This window comes from Muscardinus avellanarius (assembly GCF_963383645.1).
Source record: "Muscardinus avellanarius genome assembly, chromosome: 2".
Lineage (NCBI taxonomy): Eukaryota > Metazoa > Chordata > Mammalia > Rodentia > Gliridae > Muscardinus > Muscardinus avellanarius.
In genome coordinates, this window is record NC_137787.1 from 57,899,270 (window position 1) to 57,910,834 (window position 11,565).

An 11,565-nucleotide genomic window follows, 5' to 3' on the forward strand; every position below is an offset into this window, starting at 1 on the left:
CTGAGCTGTCTAGGGTAACCTCCAGTTAACTCCCGCTGCAGCCATACCCCCACCTGCCAGCTTCCGAAGGACCCGACCTCTCCTGGCCAAGGGGCCCCCTAAGACGTCCCCTGAGAGCAGGAAGTCATTATGGACTCGGTCATCGCCCAATATCACCAAAAGGTCAGATGATAGGTCAGGTCCTTCCTTTCCCTTCCCCTATGAAACCCCACGCCATTGACAAAAGGCAGAACCCTGGAAGCCAGAAGCGGAGATGTCATGAGACTCCAGATGTCACAAGATGCCAGACATTGCAAGACAGACTCCAGGTGCCACGAGACTCCGGATGTCATGAGAGAATAGGCATTCCCATGCCGCTAGCTCCACTCCAAAACCCCAGCTACATAAATCCCCACACTTCCTCTCTGCTGCATGACTCTGCTAACCGTGCAACTGCTGACTGTGACTCTGCCTCGTCATGGCAGACCTCGCCCAAAGGTGCTGATTAATTAAAAAAGCCTTTAATAGCTTAGCTGGTGTTTGCCTCATTTGAAACCCCCAACTCAACCCAGTGGCTTTCTACCTCTGGGCTACACTCTCAGACCTATTTTATATTTTATTTGGAAGCAGGGTCTCATTAAGTTCCTGAGAGCCTCACTAAATAGCTGAACCATCCTCCTGTCTCAGCCTCCCAAGTACTGGGATTACAAAGGAGCACCACCACACCCAGTTTAAACCTAGTCTTAAAAAGCCAGGTATGGTGGCCTGAGTTTATAATCCCAATACTTGGGAGGTTGAGACAGGAGGATTACAGGTTCATGGCTAGCCTCAGTTACTTAGTGAGACCCTCAGAAACTTAGTAAGATCCCTTTTCTTTTCTTTTCTTTTCTTTCTTTTTTTGGTGGTACTGGGGATGGAACCCTTCTACCTCCGGGCTACACTCCCAGATCTGTTTTATATTTTACTTGGAAACAGGGTCCCTTAAGCCAGTGAGGCTGGCTTTGAACCTGTGCAATCCTCCTGTCTCCACCTCCCAAGCGCAAGGATTAAAAGCGTGCGCCAGCCAAGCGTGCGCCAGCCGGGCGTGGTGGCACACGCTTGTAATCCCCGTGCTTGGGAGGCAGAGACAGGAGGATCCCGCAGGTTCGAAGCCAGCCACGCTGGCTTAAGAGACCCTGTTTCAAAAATATAAAATAGGTCTGGGAGTGTAGCCCAGAGGTAGAAGGGCTTCCAGGAACCCCAGGACCACCAAAAAAAAAAAAAAAAAAAAAAAAAAAAAAAAAAAAAAGCGTGCGCTACCACTCCCAGCTATAGAAAGATCCTTTTTCAAAATAAAGAGTTAAACATAGGGCTGGGAAGCTGGGCGTGGTGGTGTATGCTTGTAATCCCAGCATTTGGGAGGCTAAGACAGAAAGATCGTAGTTCACAGACAGCCTCAGCTACTTAACACCCTTTGTAACTTAGACCCTGTTTAAAAAAAATAAAAATAAAAAATAGGGCTGGGGGTATACCTAGGAGATAGAATGCCCCTGAGTTCCTCTCTGAGGACCCCCCCCCCCAAAAAAAAATAGGGCTGGGATGTAGCTTGGAGGTAGATTGCTCCTTAGTTCAATCCCTGGTACTACTACTACTACTACTACTACTAATGATAATAATAATAATAGAGCTAGGGAGGCTGGGCAGGGTGGTACAAGCCTATACCCTCAATGCTTGAAAGTCTGAAACAGAAGGATTACAGGTTCAAGGCCAGCCTCAGCAAGGCCCTTCCACAACTTAGTGAGACTCTGTTTCAAAATAAAATAGGGCAGCTGGGCCTGGTGGCACACACTTGTTATCCCCGCACTTGGGAGGCTGAGACAGGAGGATCACACAGGTTTGAAGCCAGCCTCAGCTACTTAGTGAGGCTCTCAGCAACTTAGTGAGACCCTGTTTCCAAATAAAGTATAAAATAGGTCTGGGAGTATAGCCCAGAGGTAGAAGGCCCCTGGGTTCCACCCCCAGTACCACCAATGATAAATAAATAAATAAATAAATAAATAATGATAATAAATAAAATAAAACAGGGCCAGGTGTGGTGGCACATGCTCGCAATCCCAGCATTTAGGAGGCTGAGACAGAAGGATTGCAGTGGCCAGCCTCATCAGTTACTTAGTGAAGCCCTTTGTAACTCAGTGACACCGTTTCAAAATAAAGACTAAAAAAAAAAAAAAAAAAAAAAAAAATAGGGCTGGGGCATAGCTTGGAGGTAGAATGCCCCTGGGTTCCATCCCAAGTACTGAAAAAAAAAAAAAAAAAAAAGTCATGGCATATAGCTTGAAGGTAGAAATGCCCCAGGTTTGATCTCCAGTAACACACACACACACACACACACACACACACACACACACACAGGAGCTAGGAATGTAACTTGGTGGTAGGGCACACTTGGGTTCAAATCTAGTACCACAAAAAAAAAATGACAAAATTAGTGAACGTAGGTAGATCATACGGAATGCAGCCATTATTACTATCAGTCACCCTGTACTGTGTATACAAAACCCCATGCTGAGCTCTGTGTTTTTAATTTGATACTGCAATTAAAAATTTAGAATTATTTTAAATTATTAACACATTTTTCTCCTTTTACCAGACCTGGGACACTAGTTAAAGGACCATAAAGTAGCTACTTGTATACTTTTGTCATCCTTAAATGTTGAATTAAAATTTGATGGAAAATAAAATTGCTATTTAGAAAAGCCTCTTAATTACATAAAAAATTATCTAAAATGATAGACTAAGTCCCAAAAATGATTCTAAAGTAACTGGAAAAATTATACAGAAACATCTATATTCTGAATTTGTATTTAAACATTTGTGATATAACTAATGTTATTAATCTTTATGACAATTTATGTGGTAGACAGTCATGTCATCAACTCTACTTAAAGGCGGGGAAAATAAAATCCACACAGGTTTTCTGTTTCTTCTCTCTTTTTAACTTAATTCATTAAAAAAAAACCTAGATAAGTAGAGGTTTATTGTAAAATTGCATTTAAAACACCAACAAAATATATCAACTTTTTTTTATTTCATTCTCTTGTGCCAAATATCAAAACAAGGGACTGCATGGAGTCTCACATACTTCTGACCATCCACAGAACACTGAAAGCACCCATAGACTGTCTCTCTTTTGAAGTTCCCCATTCCACAGAGTATGCAAGGCCCTTTGGGGATGTTGTGATTAAGTAGGTTAACTCGGATATGAGTCCCTTCCTTGAGTGAAATGTCAGTCATGCTGAGAGGTTTGTCATAATAGTCTGAAAACAGATCATCCAAGTAAAGCTGTGAACGAGAAATGGCATCCATCACTCGTCTATCTAAAAGGACAAAAGCAGAGATGTATTATAAGTCAAAATGAAAATAAATAATAAACAAGCCAAGCTGCATTTATAAGTATATGAATCTAAATCATCAGTCATGAAATGATTTTGCATTTAAGTTTAAATTTTCTTTAATACATGAGATTATTAAATAGATAAGCTTAAGTATTAATCCCAGAAAGGAAAAAAGTCATTAGAAAGACTCTTCAATGGACATACTTCTTTCGAATAGTATATTTCTCAGTCGATAGAACAGTGCAAATGTTGCCGTTTCTTCCCTTTCAAATCCTCCTTTTGTCACTGAAGTGACACAAAGGTCTACAAAACAATTTAGAGAAGATGTTATAACTTGAACAACTTACATTTTATTGGATATTTTGTAGAGGCAAGAAATTCTGGTACATACCACTCATTGTATTTTTTAAAGATAAATGTTCTACTTGTGTGTGTGTGTGTGTGTGTGTGTGTGTGTGTGTGTGTGTGGTACTGGGGTTCCTGGAAGCCCTTCTACCTCCGGGCTACACCCCCAGACCTATTTTATACTTTTTATTTTGAAATAGGGTCTCTTAAGCCAGCGAGGCTGGCTTCGTCGAACCTGCGCCATCCTCCTGTCTCCGCCTCCCAAGCACGGGGATTACAAGCGTGCACCACCATGCCGGGCAATGTTCTACATTAACATGGTACAGATTTCAAACAGTACAAAAAGAAGATACAGTGACAATCAAGTCCCTAGCCCACCATACTCCTAGCCAGTCTTTTACCCCAAAAGACATTGTCTTTTTTGTGTGCTTCCAAAAATATTCTATATATTTTACAAGCATAAAGGAATATGTATGTGCATAAAATTTTTAAGCCCCAATACTTATATGTAAGATACACTTCTTTAAAATATCTCTTAGAGGTTACTCCATGGCGGGGTCTATGGAGCTACCTCACTCTTAATGGCTTCATAGTAATCTGTTGTATGGATGGACCTTTCTTTGACAAGCCCTCTTAAGGTTGTTTCTAATCTTCTATTATTAGGAACTGAATATTCTCATACACTTGTCATTTCATATACATTTAAGTATACCTGTAGGACAAGTTCCTGGAAATGCAAGGCCAAAGCATACACACATTTTACATTTTGATGAACATCAGTTCATACTCCTCCCAAAATCAATAATAAAAACCTACACCTAAAGGGTTCCAAACAGAATTTGCTTAGGATGTAGTTTTGTTTCCATATTTCCCATTCCCTCCTCACACGGAATTGCAGAAATGAACAATCACGTCTAAATGTATTTATAAATCACCGTAACAGTTCCCTGGCTTAGTTCTTTGAACTATGCCTGGACTTGTGCTAGCTGAGGGCCACTAACCTTAAAGACCTGTGAACGGAGAAAGCCAAAGTGAGCTGCACTGAGCTTTGACAAAAGATGACAATTTTGGAGGACATATGTGTACTTCTAAAGTTATTTTTTAGGGGAAATGTAGGGGAAAAGTTGGTTTTAGTACGGGCAAAACTGAAGAAAAGCTGTCTTAAGATGCCCTGATGTGGGAACCCTGATACTTCAGACGTCTTCCTGTCTAACTGCCCCTATTTGCCCCTATCAAAAACTTATTAGGTCTCTATCTCTTCAAATAAGTTAAGAAACACTTTGTCAGTAGATTACATTTTGTCTCTTATCGATAATTTTAAGTGGGCTGATGGGGAGTCTACATACAGCCTTCACCAAGAAGCAGAAGAGAGGTACTGGGAAGTAGGGAAGAGAGAGCCTTTCCAAGCTCTTTCACCCCAATATAAGATTGATAGTGCTGAAAGCATCGCTCTTCTATAATTATTTGGAAGAGACTTTCCTATTAAATTTTCCTCAAAAATATAATCATTCATGTTTCAAGCAAATCATTCACTCACCAAAGGCACCATCTAGGTAAATGAAGAGCTCAGAAACACTGAAAGCTATGGTTGTATGTGCTGGAAAAACAATAGCTTTGTCTCTTCCTTTGGGATTCTGTTCATCCATAAAATGAAACTGTATCAAATGAAAAAATAAAATAATATTATTAAAAAGCTTAACATGTCATGATACTTTTTAAGAAGCAAAACATCTTGTACAATACTTTCCAAACAAACAAACAAAGAACAACAACAGGAAAAATAATCTTTAAGTAAGAATTACTTCACTCGAATTAAATTGTTTGTAGTAGAGATTCAAGTGGTCCCCTGGGAACTGGTGATCTGAATTAGGGAAGACCTCTCCACTTTTCCACTTGGTACTGGAGCCAAATGATTAGTGCCACCAAAGCAGTAATGCTCTTTGCAATAGAGGCCTTTCTCTTTCAACTGCAAGTCTTAGAAAGCAGTTATGTTTAAGTGCTAGTGTTGTTTTCAGCCTAGTCTACCTACTGTTCCAAAGTCCTCAGAGCTTTCAGGAGCGTTCCAAAGCAATCGCCAACAATCAAGTAAATGCTTCAGTACGTGCCTCCCAAATCATGCAGTGTTAATCAGAATTTGGTGGACAGCTGAATGTCAGTACTAAACAGAACTTTTATTTGCAAAGACTTAAAAAGATTTTCATTTAAGCATATCTTTTTAACAACTGGCTTGAATTCTACCTAGTCCTTACTAGGTGGTCTTGAATGACAAAGATAAATAATATCATAATTGAGCTCAAAATAGTTTTCTAATTTTTAAAGATTATTAAACATCAAATGAAGTTTGCTTGGCCATTGATAATATTAATTCAGGAATTTTAATGTAAAATATAAAATTTCAAAAATTCAAAATATGAACTATGTTAACTTAAAAATAAAGTCAAAGAATCCAATGCCAGCATTCAATTTTATCCTATAAATAGCACTTAAATAGCAAAAGGAGGAACCAGGCATGGTGGTGCATGCCTGTATTCCCAGTACTTGGGTGAGACAAGAATATCGCAAGTTCAAGATTAGTCTCAGCAACTTAGTGGGATTCTCAACAACCTAGTGAGACAAAAAATATAAAAATGTTTCAAAACAAAAAATATAAGAATGGCTGGGGGTGTAGCCTTTAGGTTCAATCTGTGGCTTCACACATTAAAAATTATTTATGTACATACATACACACACATATATATATTATACATTATATATACATATATATGTGTGTGTATATGTGTATATATACACATGCAACAGGAGGGACTCTCATAAGCACATCATTTCAAAAGGATTAGTGTTTTATTTGCAGGACATTACACATGATTAGAATCCAAATTTTCTTGGGCTTTCTTTTCCTATTTTGAAACATAGCCATTATCTTGCAAAATCCTCTACCACTGCAGCTCTTCCATCTCAACATTTGACAACATATCTAAGGCTCAATATTAACAGTACTTTAAAAAAAAAAATCACCACGACAACTTTGTAGTTAGTGAAAGAAGTCTGAAGAGTGTGTTTTACCCGCATCGCTTCCCCTCGAATGCCAGCATGCACAGACAGTGAGCACTGTCGCGTGGTTCGAATGCTTTCCATGACCACGCACAAAACTGCCTTCCTGCTGCTCCTTGACTGACGTATCAAGCTGTGGTCAAAGTTAATTTTTCTAAAGTAAAAAAGATAAATTCCTGAGATTCTTGACTATCTAATTGCATATCATTGAGTACATATCTTGTTATCATGTATTACCCATTCATGGTTCCTTGTAACTAAAAGAAACTGAAAGAAGACCTAAAATAAATCAGAAGATACACCATAAAAATGTTAATTACCTGTCACTCTATTCCAGTTTCCTAAAACATGCTCATAGAGAATGTTTTATCCTGTTAACAGTCTGTTGGAGGGAACTCAGCATATTTATTATAGAGTCTTAGGTTATTTCAATTTAATAATTTAATCAATGTATACACAGCCAGAGATTTTGTAGAACATCTGAAAATTCCTTTAAACCAAATGACTCTTGGATACCTACCCTTACCCAAAATGTGGTTATACCACTAATTTGTAGTATTTCAAACAAATCACACAAATAAATTATGCTAGTAAAATGTAAGCTGAATGTCTTAAGCATTCTTTGCAATGTTTATATGATTAAGACACTTAATGAAAACTCTGAACTGCATTAGGATTATTATACTGACCGTGTAGTAATTTCCTTAAGTAGCGTTGATACTTCCACTTCATGTTTGGTTACCACACCAAACGAAGCTTTTACTGCAATGGAATCTGATCCAGTAACATTAATCCCAACATCATTTACAATATGGTTGCCTCGCCTTCCATAAAGTGAAACATCCGACTCATCTTCATAATTCAGTAATTGATAAGATGAAATACCTTTAGGAGAAGGAACTTAGTATCTTTAAATGTCTCCACTTCATCTCATGTAGATTATATACAGTAGCACATTAATTTACAGTCGAAGACTCAGTTACCCAAGTGTAGTATTAAGGAGAAACCAAGATTTAAAATACCAATTCAATCAATTTTACAACAAAAATTCAACGTACTTAAAATGAACTCAAGTTGTCTGCTCGGCCAACAGAACTTCTGAAGCATCAAGAGCCAGTGGGTGGTTGAAAGAAAAATGAGAGTTTATAAGCAACGACTTGTCAAAATGTCAATTTTATAATCTAGTGTTAAAAACACATTTCAGGCTGGCTGAGACGGCACATGCTTGTGGTTCCATCTACTTGGGAGGCTAAGACAAGGTGATCATGAGTTTGAAGCCAGAGTGGGCATATTATCAAGATCTTGACTCAAAGAAAAAACACAAAAGAGGCTGAGCATACAGTCCACTGGCAGAAATACCCCTGAGCTCAATCCCCAGTACTACAAAAAAGTTCGGCGTATCAATAAATATATTATAATGACATTTTCCAAGTCAATTAAAAAATAAACTTACAATGGGAGACTTTAAAAGTATTCGACCAATAAGAAATTTGATGCTATATAAGCTTTCAGCCTTGTTAATTTTAATAATATTACTACTTTCATAATAAAAGTTGCTTTCATCAATTAACATGTGGTTAATAATACAACTAGTATATACCACCTGTTTAGGTAACTAAGAATACAGCTCCATGAGTAATCACTCCCAAACATTTAAACTTACCAGCTGAAATTTCTCTGTCTCCTAGGAGAATATCTTTCAGTGTAAAAGGTGTTGAGGTAAATTTATATCTAGGAAACAGAAAGCATCGCTTCTTTTTTACCACCAGACTTAGAGGTTGATATTTGTCAGCTTCACTGAGGCTCGGAACGGGAACTAATCTCCCTCCATCTCCAACTTGCTTGACAAAGCTTTTGGTAGCTGCAGCAAACATATTAATATCAAAACGCCATCAACTGCAAACCCCAGGTAACAAATCCATTTTCAAAGAAGAAAATCAAGCACAAAACTAAAGTCTTGATTGATCATAAAATATAATTACACATGCTAAAAATACAAAGCATGGTTTCACCACGTAGTTTACCAGGATACACTTCACAACACTGCCTCCTTTCAAGCACCAAGGGAATGAATAATAGATCAAGGGTGTAAAATGATATCCTGAAAGCAAGTCTAATTTGGAATGACAATCTATAGCACTAAAACATACACAGAAAATGCGTTCAAACATACTATCCATGTCCTTGATAAAGATCACAGTTGACAGTGACTTGTTAGCAAAGGGACAATTTTGATAGAACCATAAAGCCCTATGGGAAACAGTGCAATACTGGCATCCACCATAGTCCTGGATACGATCTACAATGGACCTAGTCCAGAGGGAATTCCTTCTCAAGCCCACGAGGAAATGTTGGCAACAGAAAGGGCTGTTTTTAAATCCTTGTGGTACAGTTCATTGACAGAAGGAGCATTTTGATCATTTTTTTATCTTGTATGTTTACAACACCAAGAATTAAACTCAAAGAATATAGGGAGACAATTGTAGGTAGATCTGTACAAAAAACTAAATTAACACATTATGCCTGGGCCGGAGCTTGGGAGGCGGAGGTTCAAAGCCAGTGTGCTGGCTTAAGAGACCCTGTTTCCAAATTTTAAAAAGTATAAAAATAGGTCTGGGAGTGTAGCTCTGAGGTAGAAGGGTTTCCAAGAACCCCAGCACCCCCCCACACACAAAATAATAATAAAATAAATTAACACATTATATATTTTAAAATTATGAATTAGCTGGGCGTGGTGGCGCACACTTGTTATCTAAGTACTTGGGAGGCTGAGACAAAAGGACCCCAGTTCAAGGACAGCCTCAGCTACTTGCCTTCTGCAAGTTAGGTAGACCTTGTTTCAAAATAAAGAATAAAAGCCGGGCATGGTGGCACATGCTTGTAATCCCCAGCGCTTGGGAGGCGGAGACAGGAGGATCGCGCAGGTTTGAAGTCAGCCGTGCAGACATAAGAGACCCTGTTTCCAAATAAAAAGTATAAAATAGGTCTGGGAGTGTAGCCCGGAAGTAGAAGGGCTTCCAGGAACCCCAGCATCACAAAAAAATAAAATTAAAATACAAATAAAAAATAGGGCTAGAATGTAGCTCTGAGGTAGAATGCCCCTGGGTTCCCTCTCAGTACTGAAAAGAAAATTCTAAATTAATGTGCAGTAGTTTCTTACTCAGAAGCTGGGCTGGGTATAGTGACACATGCTTTTTTTTTTTTTTTTTTTTTTTTTTTTGGTGGTACTGGGAGTGGAACCCAGAGGCTTTCTACCTCTGGGCTATACTCCCGGACCCATTTTATATTTTTTTTATTTGGAAACAGGGTCTCACTAAGTTGCTGAGAGCCTCACTAAGTAGCTGAGGCTGGCTTCAAACCTGTGCGATCCTCCTGTCTCAGCCTCCCAAGCGCTACCATGCCCGGCTGACACACATGCTTTTAATCTCAGTACTTGAGAGGCCTAGACAAGAGGATGAAAGGCTTTTGGCCTGCTTCATCTACTTCTTGAAGTCCCCTGCAACTTCATTTATTCTTTTGAAACCTTGTTTCAAAATAACGAATAAAAAATAGGACTGGGGTGTAGCATGGAAGTAGAATGCCCCTGGGCTTTATCCCCAGTACCGCAAAAATAAATAAATAATAAAGAAGGAAAGATTTAAAAATAGTGTACTGGTATTGGGAAGAGAGTTAAAAAAATGTATTAATGTGTCAATACTGGGAAAGATGTCCAATCTTGAAATATGTCTTCTTTACTAAGAAAGCCAGGGTTAAGCTAACATGTCCTTGCATTCCTAAGAACAATTTAACACATTTTGGGGGAGAAGACGAAAGGTAAAAGCCTGTGTCTGGAGACAGAGATGCCTCCCTCTCAGGCCATAAATCTGGGCCTGTGTTTGGAGACAGAGATGTCTCCCCCTTTCAGGCCATAAACCCAGCTGGAGAGATAACAGAAGCAGAGCCAGGGCAGGCGATAAGGTGTAACATGATCTCCAAAAATCAACGGGACCTGCTGGACTTAGACAATATAAAAATTCAGGAAACTGGAATTTGTTGGCATTTTCGTTCGAATTGCCCCCCTGTGTCTGCTCTGGCACAGGGCTGTGACTATCTCTATATTTCTATCTTTTAATAAACTTCTTTAAATCTGCAGCAGCTGTCCAAGCGATGAATACTTATTCTTAGCTTAGGACAAGAATCCACGGTTTTTCTGTTTGTCTCTGTGTGTCTGGTGGTAGGGGGGGATTATTTCACACCACACACCTTTCCCCCCAACCTATCACCTGCAACAAATAGGGCTGGAGATATAGCTTGGAGGTTGAATGCTCAATCCTCAGTTACACATACACACACAAGCTGGGCACTTGGTTTATACCACCAGAAAGAGTCCTACAGTGTTTATCTTCTTTTTGTTTCATCATTACTTTCCTGGTTACCCAACCTGTAAAGAGAGCTATATACGGTTTCGGCTTGGTTTTAAGGAATTTTTTGTTTGAAAATACATTTTTAGAAAAAATCTGTATTGAAACATTGTATTGCCATCATTGTTATGTAGACATAATTATATTTTGAAAGCGTCTCTGTAGGCCTTAAACATGATTATTAAAAATAACGCTACTGGGTATATACATATACAAACACTCGAACGCAGGGCGGTGCGTGGTGGCTCAAGCTTGTAAACCTGGCATTCCATAGGCCGAGACTAGAGACCTGAGGATACCAGAGTGTCGTGGTTGACAGGCAGCCTCAGCTACTTAGGCCCTCCGCAACTTAGTAAGATCCTGTTTCAAAAATAAAGAATAAAAAATAGGGCTGGGGGGTGTAGCTAGGAGGTAGC

The 11,565-nt window shown here is 39.0% G+C and overlaps 1 protein-coding gene across 1 annotated transcript; it reads right to left on the bottom strand.

The window, feature by feature from the left end:
- Positions 1-3,042: 3,042 nt before the first annotated feature.
- Positions 3,043-8,623, bottom strand: PJVK (pejvakin; the record flags this gene model as incomplete). The annotated part of the gene is made up of 6 exons (XM_080690359.1): positions 3,043-3,335; positions 3,558-3,656; positions 5,236-5,353; positions 6,762-6,903; positions 7,439-7,634; positions 8,413-8,623. 6 exons carry the CDS (start codon positions 8,621-8,623, stop codon positions 3,043-3,045), a joined length of 1,059 nt encoding a protein of 352 aa, XP_080546485.1.
- Positions 8,624-11,565: the final 2,942 nt, after the last annotated feature.